At 43.0% G+C, this 19,109-nt stretch overlaps 1 protein-coding gene across 2 annotated transcripts in view; it reads right to left on the bottom strand.

Moving 5' to 3' along the window:
* Nucleotides 1-6,016: 6,016 nt before the first annotated feature.
* The window catches only part of Acp3 (acid phosphatase 3), a 44,837-nt gene continuing 31,744 nt past the window's right edge, over nt 6,017-19,109 (bottom strand). Inside the window, exon 11 of one of the 2 annotated variants that reach the window (XM_055629814.1) lies at nt 6,017-9,343. In XM_055629814.1, the coding sequence (XP_055485789.1) occupies nt 9,225-9,343 (119 nt within the window). In that variant the 3' untranslated portion in view covers nt 6,017-9,224. Of the gene's footprint in view, nt 9,344-14,212; nt 18,994-19,109 lie in introns of those variants that run through there. The other variant, XM_055629815.1, reaches the window with a different exon arrangement.

Below are 19,109 nucleotides of genomic sequence, written 5' to 3' on the forward strand. Positions count from 1 at the left end.
GGGGGGGGGGGGGGGGGGGGGGGGGGGGGGGGGGGGGGGGGGGGAGGATTAGAAAGGTGGCTTTTTCTGGCCGACAGAACTACTTTATTATGGTGGCACATGGCACATACATGAATCTATACATGTATGGTAGCTCACAGACACACAAATAAGGAAGAAAAGCCAACTTCCTGAAAATAAACTCAAAATCACGTTGAAGTAATTTTCTTCATAGCCACGTGCCTTTCTTCTAAAGGCCTTGGGTGACGTGGAGAGGCTAGAGCCTACCTGCCTTTCCTCATAGTCAGAATCATCAGCTTCCGCTCAGTTCTCTACCCTTTTCCACCCCAAAGATGACCATCTTAGGGAAAACAAAAATGAAACCCATGGGCACAGCCGGAAAGTACAGCCTGTGTTTGAAAGCTAAACAGTGACAGTGGAGCTGTCTGTATTATGTGTCCTGGGGCCTGACTTGGTCCGCCAGATGAAGATGAAAAGCTGTACTTGCAAGTCTTCAGAAATTTAATTAACAAAGGAATGTAATAATGAGCCACTTAATTAATGGATACCTAATGAGTCCTCTGTACAGCCTGTGTTCCACCAACCCATTTATCTATATGACTTGAACCTGTAACTAAATTTCACCTACAGTGACTAAAACGCACGTGACTTGCTCTTTTCCCTGGTACATTCCCAAGCTTATCAAGATGACCAAGCTGGTCAGTGAAATTTCAACTGAACTGTTCTCTCCTATCTATCTCCCCTTTTCTATCCCTTGGCAATTGTTACCTCCCTCTGACATTATCAAGCTCTCCTGTTTTGTGCATTGTATTTAGGACAAATTTTTTTTTCTGTTGCCCATGTGACTATGAAAACAGATTTCCCTCTGTCTATATGCATTTAGAGAGTTGTTGGGTTTTATTTTCCATTCAGTGCAACTTTACTGCCCATCAGCAGCTAAATCCAGGGTGCAAAAAGAGGGAGCAGTTTCAGAAGGGTCACCTGTCACAGAAGAGTGACATAATTCAACAGGCCCCTTAGTCTATTTTTTATGACCTCATCTTGAAAATGAGAATGCAGATGGGGTTGCTTATACACATGTTTTTCCTTTGCTCTCAGGAGTATACAGTAAGGTGAATTATACTAAATTTAATACCAGCTAGAAGTGCACTGGGCCCTTCCCCTATGTCATCCTACTGAGCTGTCACACACACATGGAATTGATATCATAAGTCGAGGTGTTAACTAAGAGTGACTAGGTTACCTTTTGTACTCTGACAAAATGCCCGACAAATGCGACAAAGCATGGAAGGGGTTGTTTTGGTTCACAGGTGGATGGTATAGCCTATTATGACTAGGAATCGTGGTGGCAGTAGCAGCTAGGATCCTGATGTCCTCAAATCTTGATGGATGTGTTACTTGAGCTTCTGTTGCTATAATAAATGCTTCAACCAAAAGCAACTTGGGAGAAGAAAGGGCTTATTTGGCTTATACTTTTTCAGTTCACACGCATTTCATCATGAAGGGAAGTCAGAACAGGAACCCAGGCAGGTAAGACGGACTGGAGCAGAGTCCATGGAGGGATGTTGTTTACTGGCTTGCTCCTCAGGGTCCAGGTCAGATACCTTTTTAAACATCTCAGGACCCCCTGCCCAGAGGGGACACCACCCATGGCATGCTGGGCTCTCCTGCAGCATCAATCATTAATCAAGAAAATGCTGCACTGGGCTTGCCAACCGGCTTGCCTACAGGGCATCTGCTCAGCTGAGGTTCCCTCTTCCCAGATGACCTCAGTTTGTGTTAAGCTGTCAAAAATGTAACCTCAGTGACCAGCTCCTGTGACTCAGTTTCCCCAGGGAGTCTGTCCCTCTCCAGGTTTTCATAACCATCCAAAACAGCAGGGCAAATATTGAAACACATGAGCTTACAGGCTAGTGTAGGGGGAGCTGTAATTTCACATTCAAACCATGACATCTGGAAACTTGAGATCTACAGCTTAAAGTCCAGCTCTAGTGACTAGGGACACCCTAAACATCTGCCTTGGCAAACCAGGTTCTCATCCCTGCTCTGCTCCAAGCCAGTCTGCCTCAGAAAAGGTTGCCTCTTCTGTGTCATCCTGTGGTGTCACATTTCACTAGAAAAGACTGAAAGGTTTAGTCTCATTTAAATTTAGATTTAAATGAATTTATTTTTGCTGTTAGTGGGAGGACAGCGGCCTTAAAGCCAAACAGCTGGTGCTGACAAAAGTTAAAGGAAGAATTTTCGAGGTGGACATAAAAAGGTGGACAATACAATTATCTATGTAATCCATGGCTAGGCAAAACAGTTGTTCTGCTTCCCTCAGTTTCTTTTTCTGTTTAGTAATAAGAAGACTATTTCATTCCAAGCTCACAGCAATAAGCAGCTTTACAGAAGTGGACAGCAAATGGTTAAATGCCTCACACTGGGAACACCATTTATCCTGTTCCCTGTCTCACCTAGAGCCACAAAGGTTTCTCTGCCATTCCAGGGCTAAGGTCAGTGAACCTTAGGGGATGACTGGTACCATATTAAGTTTCTTTAGCTATCACAGGGGAGTGAGTTATGGGTCAATTATTACACAGGCCTGAGCAAGCACTCAGGGAAGCGTCACTAATTGACTAGGACAGAGCAGGCAAAAGCACAGTGGCATCAGGTTAGGGCTGTGGCTGTCACATGTCCTCATGATCTTTTGGCGTCTCTGGGTTCAGTCCCTAACAATCCTCAGTTCTGGCAGTTTTCGTGTAGACTGTAGGTCTTGTACATGATTTGCTCAAAATACTGTTTTTTTTTTTACTTCAGTACTAATGACTACACTGGATTGTGCTTTCTAATCAGGAGTGTGATCCACTGTAGAAGGCAAAGTCTAAAATGAAGCCAGGTGTGGTATTGCTCACCTTTAATCAAAGCATTCAGAAAGGCAGAGGCAAGCCAACGTCTGTGAGTTCAAGGACATCCTGCTCTATATAGTGAGTTCTAGGCTAGCCAGGACTACAAGTAAGACCCTGTCTCGAAAAAAAAAAAAAGGTATTGAGCAAATCCTTCTTCACTCAGCCACTCTTTTAACTCTTTCATGCCCAAACATCACTTAACCTTATAAAAAACTTCTGATCTCTTCCTTTGTCCATCTTTCTTTGTGTTACCTTCCACCATTCCAACTTAGCATTTTTCCTTATTGGCTCAAAACACTCAATCACTTGATCTTCTTAATCCTTTTTTGGTTTGGTTTTCTATATAGAATTTTATTTGGAAATATAAATATATAATTTTTTAAACAATGGAAATATGCAGTTCTTCTTAAAGCTATTTTAGTAAAGATCCAGGTTTAATTCCATTTAAATATGTTTCCAATGTTTGGGGCTTAACTTCATTAAAGTGGCTCTGGCTTGATGCAATTCCTCTGTAGACTCTGTCTTTAGACTTTAATGAATTTTACTTGAAGTTCCTGATAGCAGTTGACTTCCTGCTGAAATCCACTTACTCTTTCTTTAAGGGATTGTTATGCTCTCTCAGAAACAGATCCTCAGTCAAAACAACAGTTTTAATGAGATCTCTGGTGTCCCGACTGCTTCTCCAAGGGAAACTCCATCATTTTTTTAAGTAATAGTTGTCACTTTAAGATATGGTATAAGATTGAAGTCCACTCTTGAAAGTGTATAGAGAACTAATAAAAAAAAATCACATCTTGTATTTAACAAGAGAATTCAGAATGATAAAGTTTTTGGCAGGCAGTGATAAATTCCTGACATCCTCTACTGAATATTTAATAAAATATCATTATAACAACAACAATAATAAGTTTCTTACTAGGGCCCAGACCTATTCCTGGCATTTGTAAGTACTAGCTCATTTATTCCTCATAATACTCTGAATAGGAACTACTACTGTCTACAATTTATAGACAAGGAATCTTGGATAGAAAAATTTCAGTGATTATTCTAGGGTCATACAGCTAGTAAGAGTTCAAGGTGGGATGTCAGTCTATGCATTTGGCTCAACTGCCTTTTTCTCCTCTGTTCTCCAGATTTGTTCTTGTGTCACTATAACAAAACACCCGAGGCAGAACAATGTAGAAAGAGTTTATTTAGCTCAGGGTTCTGAAAGTTCAGGAGCACAGTGCCAGCTTCTGCTCCAGTGAGGACCCCTGGTGAGGTAGCAGGTAGATATAGAAGAGCATGGAGAGAGAAGGGGGAGGGGCAGAGGAGGCAAAGGCATACAGACTTTCTTCTTTTGGTTTTTGAGACACAGTCTCTCTGTGTAGTCTTGGTTGTCCTGGTTACTCTGGTTTTGTTTCAGGTTTTGGTTTTTGGTTTTTTTCAAGACAAGGTTTCTTTGTGTAGCCTGGGCTGTCCTGGACTTACTTTGTAGACTAGGGTGGCCTTGAATTTGCTGCCTCTGCCTCCCACGTGCTGGGATTAAAGGGGCGAGCCACCATCTCCTGGCTAGAGACTTTCTTTATAACCCATCATTGTGGTCCAATCCAGTCCTGCAAATTTTTCCCAGGGAAAAATACTGATTCCTTCTGTCTTATTTTTTTTTCCTGTTGCTATCATGCAGTAATCTGAGAAAAGGCCACATGAGTGACAAAGGGTTTGTTGTGGCTCCCAGATCACGGGTAAAGATCACCATGGCAGGTAGTCAGGGTGGAAAGAGCGTGAAGTAGCTGGTCACATCACATCCAAGGTCAGGAAGCAGGGAGAGACAAATGAACACATGCTAGTGCTCAGCTCATTTCCTCCATTTTACACAGGCTGGGATCCCCTGCCCAAGGAATGGTCCCAACCTCAGCTAAGATGGGTCTCTACATCAATTAATGTAACCAAGATACTCTGCTATGGACACGTCCAGAGGCCCATGGCCAAGATGATTGTAGATTCTGACAAGCTGACAACATCAACCAGCACCCCTTTTGATGACCTAGTCATCTCTGATAGGCTCCAGCATCTCTCAATATGGTACCATGGGGAGCCAAGTTTTGATACAAGCTAAAGTGGGATAAACTGCGTTCAACTCATAGCTGCAGGAAAAAAAAAAATTAATGCCTTACCAATACAGAGGTCCAAAGTGTTGAAAAGAATGGCCTCTCAGGAGCCAACGAGCTGGCTCAGGGGGTAAAAGCGCAACCCTGGTGAGAGGACCCATGTCTTAAAAAGAGCCACACGGGTGTCGGCATCTGCAATTCCAGAACTCCCACGGTGAGATGGGAGATAGAGACAGGAGAATTGCCGAGGACCATAGGAGCACAGTAGAAACAAGAAAGACCCCACCTCAACATGGTGCAAGGGGAGAAACAAAGGCAGAAAGTTGTTGTTAGACTCTACACGGGGGCTGTGGCAGTGTGCACCTGCACGAGTACACACACACACACACACACACACACACACACACACACACACGCACGCACACACTCTACTCATTTTTAAAAGAGGAAGGCATCGATTCACCAGCCATCACTTCACCAAGAGCAGTTACAGAAGTGCTTGGCAGCAGGAAGTGTACAGATTCTATTTTTCCTTCAATTTACGGATTTACTTTGCACATATTTCATAAGCCATGAAAGCTATTAACAAACTGTTCGGGAGATATAACAACAAAGGGTCACATGGTGACACTTGACTTTTGATTTTATGTGGGATACCAAACCTACCTGCTTTAGATTTTTCTGGGAAATTATTGTTTTAAACATTTTATTACATCCTAAATTTATTTTTTTCACGTGTTTGGGCCCAGAAATCACCATGGTAAACACGTCTGTTCATCTAGTTATAAAGTGAATTGTGAAGGATTTTCTTGAGAAGTCATTGCTCTTTGTTCTCAAAATCACTTTACCTTTTAAAAAGCATCCTCTCTGCCTCTGTTTCTGGTTTCCTTATTAATACAAGAAGGGGAATTAGTCCATTCAGTATGGGATAGTTAGAAGAGGTCTTGGATCTTACCTTTAATACAGGATTACAAATAAGACATTTCAGACAGTCTTTCATCAGTTTGGCCAAAGAGAAAAACCAATGACAACACAGGATAAAGGTCATCCGCTGGGTTTGTTTTATTGTACTTCATTTGGGGTGCTGGGGATGGGACTCAGGGTTCGTCTGTGCTAAGCAAACACTTCATCAGCAAGCCATGTTCCAGCCCTAAAGATGATGTCTATTTCTTCAAGGTATCAAAAAGTGTACTTTATAACTAAAGAATGTGTTTTCTCTGCTTTAAAAAGCCTGTCATCTAATGGCAGAGGCCAGAACTAGTCAGTATAGGATCCACGAGCCACTTGTGACTACCGAGCCCTTAAAGGCAGCTACTCCATGTCTGGAGTAAAACAGACATCACATCAGATTTTAAGTACTTAGTATGAAAAGCACTTTTAAAATATTCCATGAACGCTTTTTGTTGAAATAGTATTTTATATGCATCGTGTTAAATAAATCTATATTAGAATTCATTTCATTTAAAAAAACGTTTACTTTTACAAATGTGGCCGTGGAACACTTAGACCACACGTGTGACAACTGTATGTGTCTGTTAGCTATGACCTAAGGCACGAATATTTAACTCGAATTGCTGCTCGGGTAGGTTTTTGTAGAGGGTTTTAAAAGAGAAAACCGTTATAATTTGGCTTTTATCTAGTCAGAACCCTCCCTGACTATGAGGAATCGGTGATAACAATATTAGAACAAGATAGAAAAAGAGTTGAGAAAATAGGAAACACAAGTAAATTCAGGGAAGAAATGACAGCTTTGGTATAAAAAGCTTCTGAGTTAATGCCAGTTGGAGCCTAATGTATGCCATTTCTTAAGCAGTGGTGTTTTTTTGTTTTTGTTTTTGTTTTTGTTTTTTTCCACAATCATATTCGCTTAATTCTCTGTGTTATGCCATTAAAGCCGATGGTAACCTACCAATATCCCTCTTGGTGCTTTCTGTACACCTATCACTAGTATTTTTACGTGATTATTATCAACCCGATAATGGCTGCTTCATGGGACTGCCACACAAAGGCCTCTCAAATGACAAGAAACTCATCAGAACAGAGGTGACCCCAGCTCTAGTGATATTTCAACAGTGTTACCATGGCAACCGGAATGGTCACATCTGTCCCACCTGCCAAGCAATTACCAGTATTGGGGGTCAACATCCCCTGTTGTTGAACATTGCATCATTAGCTTCTTTTCTGAGACACCCTGCAGCTCATCTGTGCTCTTTGCTTTATTCCTTTAGATCATTTGTCACTTGGGATTCTTCCTTCTGCCCTAGTGTATGAAAACTGGCTATAGTATTTACCAGCAGAAGAAAATAAATTAAACAGAAATGCTGAGCCTGAGAGCTTTCTGTACAGCAATCAAGAGATGGTAGGTACTGGGGATTAGGCAAATGAGTTAGTGTACAAGAGTGAGGCCCCGAGTTCAAGTCCCAAGCACCTAGGTAAAAAGCTGAGTGTGTCCCATGTGTTCCTGTAACCCCAGTGCTGTTGGGGATAAGCCAGAAGGATCACTGGGGCTTGCTGGATGCTAGAATAGCTCCAGGATCGGTGAGATATCTCGTCTTAAGGTAATAAGGAGAAGAAAAATAGAACAGGGCACATGACATCCTCCTTTGTTCTCTGAGCATGAGTGAGAAAACAACACGCACATGTGTGCACATACCACATGCACACTCACATAAGCACGAGAGAGAGAGAGAGAGAGAGAGAGAGCACTTTTCAGGTTTTGTTTTCTATGACTTTGTAGGCTATAGAGATGAGTGGTTGGTGTTTCACAGGGGACCTGTGGGGCTCAGGGATTGGGTAAGGTTCTTACTGGAGAGCAGACTTCCATGCTGGGTATTGGAGGTCCCAGCATCTAGACAGTCCTGCAAGGTGAATTCTGAGCATGGCCTTGGGAGCCATAGTCCGAACATGGACAATGAGCATGGTCAGAGGACAGAGAACAGAGACCTTTCTCTGACCCCTCCTACTGGGTATACTTTGAGACTGTTAGGCAACAACCAAGGAAGTAGGGCAACTACTGAGGAATGAGATCAAATTGATCACCAACCAAATGCTTGTGTGCCCACAGTATTATATTTTATGCAGTTATAATGGCATAAGGTGATCTTTAGTCTTTCTCCCTAATGACTTCCTGGGCGATACCAGCCGTGGAGGTAACTGATTGGGTTATGACTTGTATGTGATTAAAGTGGGATGGAATTGTTCACAAAAAAATGAAATCCAGATATAAGCTTTATGTTCATCTTATCTAGAGTTTTCTACGTTAGCATAGGAAATTAAGAATTAAGCCCCAAAGCCAGTGGGTTTCCATCCCTACAGTTTACTTTCCTTTCCAGATTGACACTTACAAAGCTAGAGAGGACTAAGGGCATAGTTCATTGGTCGAGTACTCTCCTAGCAGCCATGAGGCCCAGGAGCTTGCATTCCAGAACTACAGCAAAAACAAAATAAGTTAATAATAATAACAACCATTTCATAGTAGCCATGAACAGCCATTATAAGTGTTCAGAGATCATAATTTTAAAATGAAGGTAAAGCCAACTGTACAAAAATAAGGTGATAGGAGGGGGTTAAAAAGGAACTTATGGTTTTTCAGTTATTTTTTTTCTGCATGGCAGCTGGGGGAAAATGGCCTGAGCTATGCTTAAAGTGAATGACATTACAGTTTCTGAGAATCAACACTTCACATAAAGACATTTTGACTATGGATGTGTGTGTGTGTGTTAGATGTACACACAGAAGTGTGTCAGTTATAAAGCACTGGGATTGAATTGTTTGTCAGAAACAGACAGACAGACAGGGAGAGAGAGGCAGAGACAGAGAGACAGAGAATTAAGCTTACTGAATAACTAAAGTCATTTTTTCTGTACTGTACTTCTAGTCTAACATTCTAGATTACCTAGTGTGGTCTAACCTATGTCTTAGTCCCACCCCACGTTCGCTCCCTTTCCTCTCTGTAGGCACAAAGTGGGTTGGAATTTGGCTTCTTATTTCTCTCAGGACGTGTGGGTGTGAGAGAACAGAGCCATCGTCCCTTGCACAAGAGCCCGTCCTAGCCGCATGAGCAGCCCACACCACAGCTCAGTGGTGAGAAGTAACCCTGCCAGCTCTGCACCCTCCCTGGTGGCAGCAAGCTCACACCAACTCTAAAGGGAGGGTGTGGGCAAGACAACAGCCACAGGGTGGAAGACCATCCTTCAGGTGCTGCCTCACTGAGCCGTGTTGTCACTGGAGGTCTGTCACTGTCTGTTCAGATGTTTCGATACACGTCTCTCTGCCAGCAGGGCCCATGGCGGATGAGGGCAAAGAGCAGTATCATGAGGACACCAGATACCAGGAAAAACGTAATGGCAAGGATGACCCTCAGGACTGCGAAAACAAGAAATACAGGGACATGAAATGAATATGTTAAGAACACGTGGAGATCACAACAACAACAAATACCCTAAAGAAGATGAAAATCACATATCACACATTGTTAACTTTTGAGCTTTAATTTAAAAATTAAAAAGATGCTTTATTTCATGTACAGCGATATAGTAGTTCATAAAACTTTTGCCTTCTTTGTCCTTTCGCTTTTCTGTTTCGTGAGACAGGGTCTCACATAGCCCAGAGAGGCCTTGAACTTCCTATGTAGCCAGAGATGAGCTTGAACTCTTGATCCTCCTGCCTTAACCCCCCCCCCCCCCAAGTGCTGGAATTACAGGTGTGTGCCAACATGCTTGGCTTTTCTGCCTTCATCGTAAGTTCTAGAGGGATCTCTGAAGCAGCCTTGGATTCGGTAGAGTGTGGTGGGTAGAACACAGTACTAGGGGTTGAGAGGTGACCTAAGCACTAGTTTCAGCATGACCTTTGACATCCACTGCAAAGGGAAGGAAACTGACCTAGTATCTCCAAGATCTTCTCATAACAATGACTTCTTACCTGCTTCCCTCCTTTCCTTCTTCCTTCTCTCCTCCCTCCCCACCACAGTCTGTGCTCAAACCTGCAGTCCTAATCCCTCAGCTTCCTCAGTGAGTTTCATGCCTGTTTATATGGTTAAATCAACAATTGAATCTGCTCAAGAGTTCAGGGAAAATTTTAAATAATTCAAGCAATAGACTAAAAGAAGTGGGATCATTCCATTTTTTAAAACTGATTTTTCAAGACCATGTTTTATGGAGAATATGAGCATAGGTTGACTTTGGGGAACATTTTTTTGGGGCCTAAGCATGTAGTCGTATGAATCCATAATTATTGAGAAAGACCCCTTGATAGATGGTGATGAGCAGTCGTGAGGAGATGCATGAGGCCATATTTCAAATGAGAAACTAATTTTTAGACAGTTTCTCTCCCTCCACACATTGCTCACTGTGGCTGACCTATCACCATGCCAGCTTGCTCCATCTCTAGATGTACTTTTGTTGTCATTTTTTTCTTTTTTGAGACAGGGCTTCTCTGTAGCTCTGGCTGTCCTGGAACTTTGTGGACTAGGCTGGCTTCAAACACGGAGAACTGCCCGCCTCTGCCTCCCAGTGTGGGACTAAAGGTGTGCATCACCACACCCAGCCACACATCTTTCTATTGTGCAGGCACAGGGTGACTTATTGGCTTAGCAAATGGGAAGCAAACATCTCGGGTCCCAATCTGTAGAACACTAGTGCTTCAAGAGCATAGACAGAAATAACTGATTTAGCCTAACCTTGTCTCAGAGGGAGGAAAGGAAGAAGCAGGGAACATTTGGTTAAGGCTCAACAGATCATTTTATTGTCCTAGAAATACAAGATCTTATTAGTCTCAGTGATTTCAAATCCATTTAATGCTTGTGACTTCCAAGGTCACTCCCACCCCAGATGTGACTTTTTGCTTAAGCTTGACTCATAAATCAGTGTGTACAGGGCACGTAGTCATCTCCCTTATCTATGGATTCACCTTCTGTCAGTTACTTGTGGTAGTCAACCACTATATGAACATGAAGTGGGAAATTCTGGAAAATAAACTGCTCATACATTTTAAGTGCTGCACCTCTCTGAGGGGCATGGTGGTATCTCACGCTCTCCCATTCCAACCCACCTGGGATACGGGTGTAAAAGCCACCCTTTGTCCCTCAAGTCTATGCTGTATAGCCTTGTCCATCACTAATCAGGCCATAGCCCCTTGTCACGTATCTCAGTGACTGTGTTCAAGTAACCCTTATTTTACTCAATAAATAAGATTAGTAATGCTGGAAATTGGATTCATGGAGAGAAGCTGTAATGTATTTTCCTTGAATGAAGGGTGAAAATACAATGGAGAGAGAGACAGACAGAGAGAGAGAGAGAGAGAGAGAGAGAGCTTGTTTATATATCCTTTATTGCAGTACATTTAAACAATTGTTCTATATTTGTTTTGTTTTTGAGACCAGGTCTCATGTAGCCCAGGTGGGTGAGAACTTGCTTTGTAGCAGCCAAGGAAGATCTTAAACTTCTGATCCTCCTGCCTCTGTCTTCCAAGTACTGAGATTTTAGGAGGGCATTATCACACCAGCTTTTCTGAGGTCCTGGGCAGCGAACCTAGGGCCTCAAGTGTGCTAGGGAGGTAAGTGTTCTACCAATGGAGCTACATCTTCAGTCTTATATTTTCTTATCAATTGTTTTTGTTCACCTCTAACTATGCCTAATTTATAAAATAAACTTTAGTGTACAGGGGAAAACATTGTGTGTACAAGTATTCTCTGCCACTTCAAGCATATGCTGGGGTCTGGGCACATGGGCTCTTGGATAACAGGGGATATGGGTTCCTCTGGCCATCCAATAGGTATTTCAACCTTAAGTTCAAAAGCGAAGCCCCAAGCCTCCCTCACACAGACCTGTTTTTCTCATAGCCACCCTCTCCTTGGATAATGAAAACTCCTTTCCATTGGTTCAGGAAAAAAAAGTCTTCTGTGATTCCATTATTTTCCAAATAATCTACACCTGATCTGTCAGGAAAGCCTGTTTGTTTTATTGGAGGGGGGGGGAAATCTAGAAACCAATGGCTGTCCCCATCTCTGCCATCACCCTGCTTTGAGCTACCCCCATTTACCAGGACCACTGTAATGGACTCTTGACCTACCCCCAGCTTCTAATCTTGTTTCGCAACAGCCAAATGTTTACAAATCAAATCTTGTCATTCCCTTTCAGGTGAAGTCTGCTATGGATGCTCATGTCCATCATAGTAGAAGCTGAGGTCCTGATGGTGACTCACTTCCAGGCACACCATCCTTCCAGCTTTTCTTCAAACATCCCTTACATAGCATCCTGGCTTGGTGCTATTACTTTAGCTTTTGGCTAAAGTATTTTGCTGGAATACTCTTCCTACAGACCCCCAGATGGGGCACTCCTTTGCTGTCCCTGCTTAAGTCTCCTCTTTTCAATGGAGTCTTCTCATTTCAAAGTTCAGTTCATACACCATCTTCCATTCCCTTCTGCCAACAGCACTTGTAATCTGCATCTTTCAAAATACTTATTACATTTATTATTTACCATTTGATTCTCATTTCTTCTAATTGACTATCTCAGCACACAGAACTTTTTATTTAGGGATCGTAGATCAGTACCTGGGACATAGGTGTTGATAAACATTAATACTAAAATGACTGACCTACGGACTGAAGGTATGGCCTAGTTGGTAGAGTGCCTGCCTAGCATGAGGTAAGGCCTGGGTTTGAGTCCCAATACTGCGTATTGGTGTGGGTAGAGATGCACCCATAATCCCATACGTCAGGATGGGACCAGGAAGGTCAGAAGATCAAGGAAATTTTTAAATCACATTGGGAGCTTCAAGCCAGCCTGAGATACATCAAACCATATCTCAAACATGAAAAACAAAAACAAACAAACAAAAAAACCAGTCTCCTCCAAGCCACCAAAAATAATGATTTAGAACTCATAAACTTTCAACTTTTAGTCTAGTGTTTTTCCCTTGATCAGGATGCTGCTTAGTGCCATGAAAAATCTAATTTTGGGAAAGTTATATTCTAACAGTTTATTAGAACGGTAGATAGAGCGAGGATAAAGTCAGAGAGAATCAAGTAGAACTGCAGAAGGAAAGAAGAGATCAGATGGAAAAAGAGACAGACACTAGCGGTTTGCATCTGTGTATCTATCTATACATATATATTAGATATCTAAGAAAATCTATTTTCCTGGGGCTGGGAATGATGACAGAAGCCTGTAATCCTATCATTTGGAATGCTGAAATAGATTTTTAAGCTCCTGACTAGCCTGGGGTATAATAGTGGATCCCTGAAAACGTAAATTAATTTTCCTAGTTAATTTTATGAATTTAAAAATTTATTTTTTAACTGCCCATTAATTTCGGCTATACTACGATACAGCGGTCCCATGAAATAAATATCCCCACACTTTGAAGCAGGAGGACACATTCTGAAGCAGGAGGCCTATGGGAGGTGCTGAGAGCCCGTAAGCTCTGCTCGGGACAAGCCCAACTTCTCCCGAGATAACCAGGTAGACAGTGATGTTATAGTCAACACATACTGAGATGGAGGTGTCATTGATGCCATTCGAACAGAGAAAATTGCAATCAACAGAGTACGTTGAATTTGCCAAAAGGGAAAAAATTGGAAAGCTTATGAGATCTGAGATGGCCTGTGAGAGGAGTAGGATTTTTTTTTTTTTTTTTTTAACATGAGTTGGAGATTGTTGCAAAGTGTTTGTTTGGGACATGATGAGTGGTTATATATGAGTGGAGCACATGAGTTGGTGTGGGGTTAAGGCTTGATGTGCTAGGCCCCCTACACAGATTTAGCAGATGGGCAGCTCAGGGTTCAAGTGGGTCTCCTAATAAGAGGCTGACGCTGATATGGACTCTGTTGCCTGCTTGTTGATCACTGCCCCCTGATGGAGCTGCCTCTGCAGGCCTAAGTGGAAGAGGATGCACTCAGTCCTGATGCGGCTTGATGAACTGGGATGGGGGCGGGGCTCCCTGAGGAATAGGGGAGGAGTGATGAGGGAAGAAGGAGGAAGGGAGCTACGTGTGGGATGTAAAGTGAATTAATTAATTAACTTAATAATAAAGACTTGATGTGCATATTGAGGCCCCCCTTTTTTTTAGTTTTGGTTTAGTCTTATTCTGAAGCACACAAAAAGGATCAGCGATTATGATGCTTGGTAGCCATTTGCTCTAGTCTGTTAATTTAAGAAAATTAACTATTGATGTCATGATGGTGAAGACATGGTAGGTTTGGAAGGAAGCTATGGAAACAGCTCGGGCAGAGATGGAGTTGTGGATGTGGGGACACAGATGAGGGAACCAGGATGCTGGCCAGTCCTGTGAGTGAGTTGAAAGGTGTTGGTGACAGACTAAACTCTGTGGTCAAGGGGATGATGTGGCTGAGCTAATCTCACGGGCTTGTGCTGTGACTGGAGGTGGATACCACAAAAAAGGATTGGTACAGACGACAGGAGGAAATTACCTTTATTTTTAAGTGGTATTGAGATGAGCTTTTCTGGGGATAGATGTAACTAAGAGGTAGCCAGTTTAAAAAACAAAACAAAACAAAAAACAACAATAAGACAAAACCTGATCTATAATTCTTCATTTACATGTGGCAATAGGGGGCTGTAAATGTGGGAGACAGGGCATGGCATGAAGACAGCTACACAATCTTGAGATGTGATTACTTAAAAGGCTGATGGAAGGAGTCTATCTAAAAGAAGCTCTGCAAGTGGCTTCAGAGGACAAACAATAAACAAAACCCAAGCAACCAAACCAAATAACAAGCAAACTGAGCCCCGCTGGAAAGAGGCCCCCTTCTGTCTTTACCATCCCATCTTTCAATACTGAGCATTGAACCCAGGGCCTCACACATGATAAACAAGCACTTTTCCAGTGAGGCATGCTTCCTGTCTGAACTCTAGACCATCTAGCCTCCACGTGCTGAGATTTCAGGCATGCACCACTACCCCAGCCTTCCTGTGAAGCTTTCCATTTCTAAAATTATATGCTCATTTGAACTAAAGATGACTTTAGAAATTTGTCAGAGTTATGTTCTAGAAGCTGAAGAATGACTGATCAATTGTTTCTTGTTGCAAAAAGGTCTAGTGTAAGCAAAGGCTGAAAAGAGGCCCCCATCACATGGAAACACACAAAAGCTGCTAAAGGAAATGCCTGGCACAATCTTTCTTTAACCGGATAGGATATATAGTCAAGGATGGCCTTGAATTCCCGCCTCTACCTGCCATGTGCTGGGAAAACAGGCATGCACCATGTCACCTAGTACTTTCGAAGGAATCAAACCCAGCTAATCCTGCATCATGCTACACCAGCACTCTACCGCCTGGATAACACCCCCAGCCCTCTCTTTCTCTCATTCTAGGCCTTGGTCACTACAGTAGCCTCTTATTCGCTCTGCCTTCAGCCTCTTCCCTACCCAGTCCAGACTTTCTCTGAAGCCAGGGTTGTCCTGAAACAAGAAGCCACTGGCAGCATCAGTCCTTTGCCCAAAACCTTTCAATGACCAGAACAACTCGGCTCTATCTAGGAAGCACTCCTCACCTACCTCTTCCTAAAACGCCCATGCTGTTTTCAGTTTTCTGGCCTCTATACTTTTTCTCTTTCCTTTATCTAGGACATTTTCCTTTCTGCTCAGCTCCATTCAGCTGGCTGGTTCCTTCTCTCCCTTGAGCTTCTGTTTAACTATTACCCCACTGGAGAAACCTCTTGGACCCCACAGACTTCTTTAATGAATTCTGTGGTGTGTCCTCATCATGGTGTTGCCAGTGTGTTCTTCATCATGGTGCTCCTCTGTGGCTAGGGCATGTTTCTTAACTCCTTCCCGGCTTATCTTGCCTGTCCCCAGAGCTGGGTGTTGGTTTGCTTGGCAGGACACAGGCTAGATCATTGTTACAAATGCCCCAGCTGCCCCCATCAAGGGCAGGAGTAAGCACGGAGTCGAATTACTGCATATGCAAATGCCGATACTGCCAATGATGGATATGTCCTGGGAAACTAAAGACAGTGGCAACAGCGTGGGAAAAAAGGTGTTTTAATCAGTTGGCCTGGTCTTTGAGGGAGGAATGATGCTGGGAGGGACACCACGGATCAGGGGCTCTTAACTATGACTAAAATATATGCTGAGTGACATAAATTGGTTGGCGTGGGGGTTTGCAAATAGAGCCAGTGTCTGGGTCTTTAGAAAGCAGTTGCATTTGAAATTTGTTCATAGCTTCTGTCCCCTATTAGTGACCAACTAGCTTAGAGTTTCATGAAGAAGTCGGGTTGAATCTGGAGGGTCAAACAATTATTCAGTCTGCAAACATGAATTGCAGGGTTGCCAGCACCTCACACATATAGGATATCATTTTTGCCTTGTTTAGGTGTTGGCTTTCTCAGACCATGCATTCTGTATTCCATTTCCTGCCTCCTGACTTCCTTCCCCACCCCCATCAAGCTCATAATTCAGCTGTTAGTACTATTTGTTGCCCAGGCGTGGCACACGCCTGTAATCCCAGCACTTGGGGAGGGAGAGGCAGGAATTCTATGAGTTCTAGGCCAGCCTGGTCTACAAAACAAGTCTCAAAAACAAACAAACAAACCCCAAACAAAACAAAACTAGAAAGAGACCTATTTGTCGAGTTGATCTTAGACTCCTATGCTTTTTCTTTGCTGAATTATGTACTAAATTTGGTGGTCCCGTTAAAATGATGCCAACCCTTACACCTTCCATGCTTAGCTTGTGCTATAGAGTACCTACACTAAGGCAAGTGGTCGCCCAAGCCACTGGTCACTTCCCATATCAGGAATGTCTCAGCTTTCACCTGCCACCTCTAGCATCACCCGCTGAGACTTCATTGAAGAATGGAGTCTAGTCTTTTTTCATTAGGAAGCTCATGCATTAGGGTTATTTTCATCAGAGGCCATCTTGGACTCCTAAGAAGCTTTCCGCTAGTTAGAACCAACAGGGTGTCGGCAACTTGAATCTGAAGTAGCGCTCTGGTTTGTGTTACTTGCTGATTTCTGTGATGAGCCGCTGTGACCAATGTGAAGCCCCCAGAGAGGAGTTCTGGCAGTTGGTGCCAGGAAGAGATGCACACATTTCACCCCTGGGTCTGCATGAGGGTGCTGAAGCATGGTAGCTATGCACTGTCTTCTGGTTGGTACAATCCGATGTTTCATCACATTTCTCTTCACTTGGGTATTGGATTGCCAAGGCTGCTGTTCTAAGGGGGGAATTCTACGAACACGCTGGAGATAGGTTCAACAAGAGGAGACAAACTGGCTGGGGAACAGGCAGAGTGGGCGAAACACGACTCCCAGGCTGCTGGGTATTGTGTCTAATCAAGATCAGAGAAGGCTCCAAGGAAAGATAGCTAATTATACACTAGTGAGAAAATATTTATTGAGCAGAAAACAGTGATTCCCTGCACTGGCTCTCTGAGGCACTGAAGATACTACAGATAAAATTCTTGCTTTGTACAACTGATATTTTATAATTCTTATATCCTATAATTCTTGTTCGGAAATAACCCATATAGTTGTAAAAAAAAAAATTATATGTTCTTGTTCTGAGTAGGATGTATCTGTTCTGCAACACATTGTAAACAGGATGTTTTCTTGCCAAGTTCTACCTTGAGTAGATGAAACAGCTATTCCCCGCTTACCCTTTATCTGAAGCATTTCAAACTATATTTTTAACGTAAACAATTAATTTAAGCCAGATGAATAATTTTCTATTAACATAATCACTCCTGTTATATTAGAACAACACCTCCACCCTCAAGTAAAAAGAGAGCCCTCATGACTGCAGGAATTTTATTCTAACAAGATATACACATACAAGGTTTTCAGAGTTCCTTATTAAAGTATCTCCTTTGAACTTCCTGATAATAATGCTTTTAATTCGAGGCTTTTCACTTGCCTCACTGCTAGGAAACAGTTCTGAGGGTAGACGCTGCATGACCCCAACAGCACAGATTTACATGGCAGAGAAGTAACACAAAGAGGCATGTCAACTCAGGTCTTGGTTTGTTCATTCCATGCCCAGCCTGGGACGGCATGGCCATGCTTCCGGTTCTGGCTTCCAGTGGAGGCCTCCTCCAGTGGCCGTCTGATCTTTATCCACTTTACGAACAGCTCTGTTCTGCCACGTGGCCAGTCAAGGCTCTAGTGAGAAAATCACCCAGGCACAGCTTCTTTGTGTGTAGGGAGCTGTGGAAGTAGACCTGGCACTTGGCTTGGGGCTTCTGACAGTTCTGGAATTGAGGCCTTGAACGTTCCATTTGTCCTCTGAGCAGATTTTGCAGCTATACTCAATGTTTTAAATAAATTTTGGACTTGGGGGGGGGCATCTAGAATATTCTCATTTTGTTTCAGTGGTGTGTGTGCGTGTGTGTGTGTGTTTGTGTGTGTGTCCTCAAATCTCTTGTGAATCAGCTTTAGATTCTGCATCTCATGGCACTGGGGTTTCGGGAGATGCTCTGTGGAGCATGCTCACCTCTGAGGTGCAGTGTCTGCATATCTTGCTCTTGTCAGGTCCTTTATTGGCTACTTCCAGGATCTGCTGTATGGATGCCATATATGGAGCTTTCTGGAAAGCTTGACCTTTAGTTTCTTTGAAAGGAACATGGATGGCTAGAAAGAGGCTTTCATTTTTCAGTTCTTCTACTCAGTGTGTTTTAACATACGTACGAAATCCGATCATTCTAGGCTGGGAATGGAAAACTCCTCCAGGGTTTTCTCCTAGCTCCTCTGTTTGCCTTTCTTTGGGAGAAGGCAGGAACAGATGAGCGCTGTTGTCAGGTAAACCACTGCTTTGCCCATCAGCATGGGATAAGCGTCTTCTTTTTCGTGCTTGTACACTAACCAGTGGGCTTTGTTTGAAACCTGTTTTATGCCAGGCATTCCCAGTGCAGTCTTATTCCGTCCTGTTTAAGCAAAACCTGCGAGTCCTTCAACAATAGAGGTCTTTGTGCTAATCTCGGATCCCATGGCAGCCCCACAACCTTGACCTAACTCTTATTCCTGATCGCACTGGGAACTGGTTTTCTTTTACAGCAACACTGAAAGAAAGACCAACCGAGTTAAGGCTTATGGCAGGTGGGAGTAAGAGTAGACAGAGAGGTAGGTAAAGTAAGAGGTTCCTAAAATATACAGTTAGCAACCCAAACCCATTTCC

Source organism: Psammomys obesus, unplaced genomic scaffold, assembly GCF_907164565.1.
Source record: "Psammomys obesus unplaced genomic scaffold, mPsaObe1.curated_primary_1811, whole genome shotgun sequence".
In the NCBI taxonomy this organism is placed as follows: domain Eukaryota; kingdom Metazoa; phylum Chordata; class Mammalia; order Rodentia; family Muridae; genus Psammomys; species Psammomys obesus.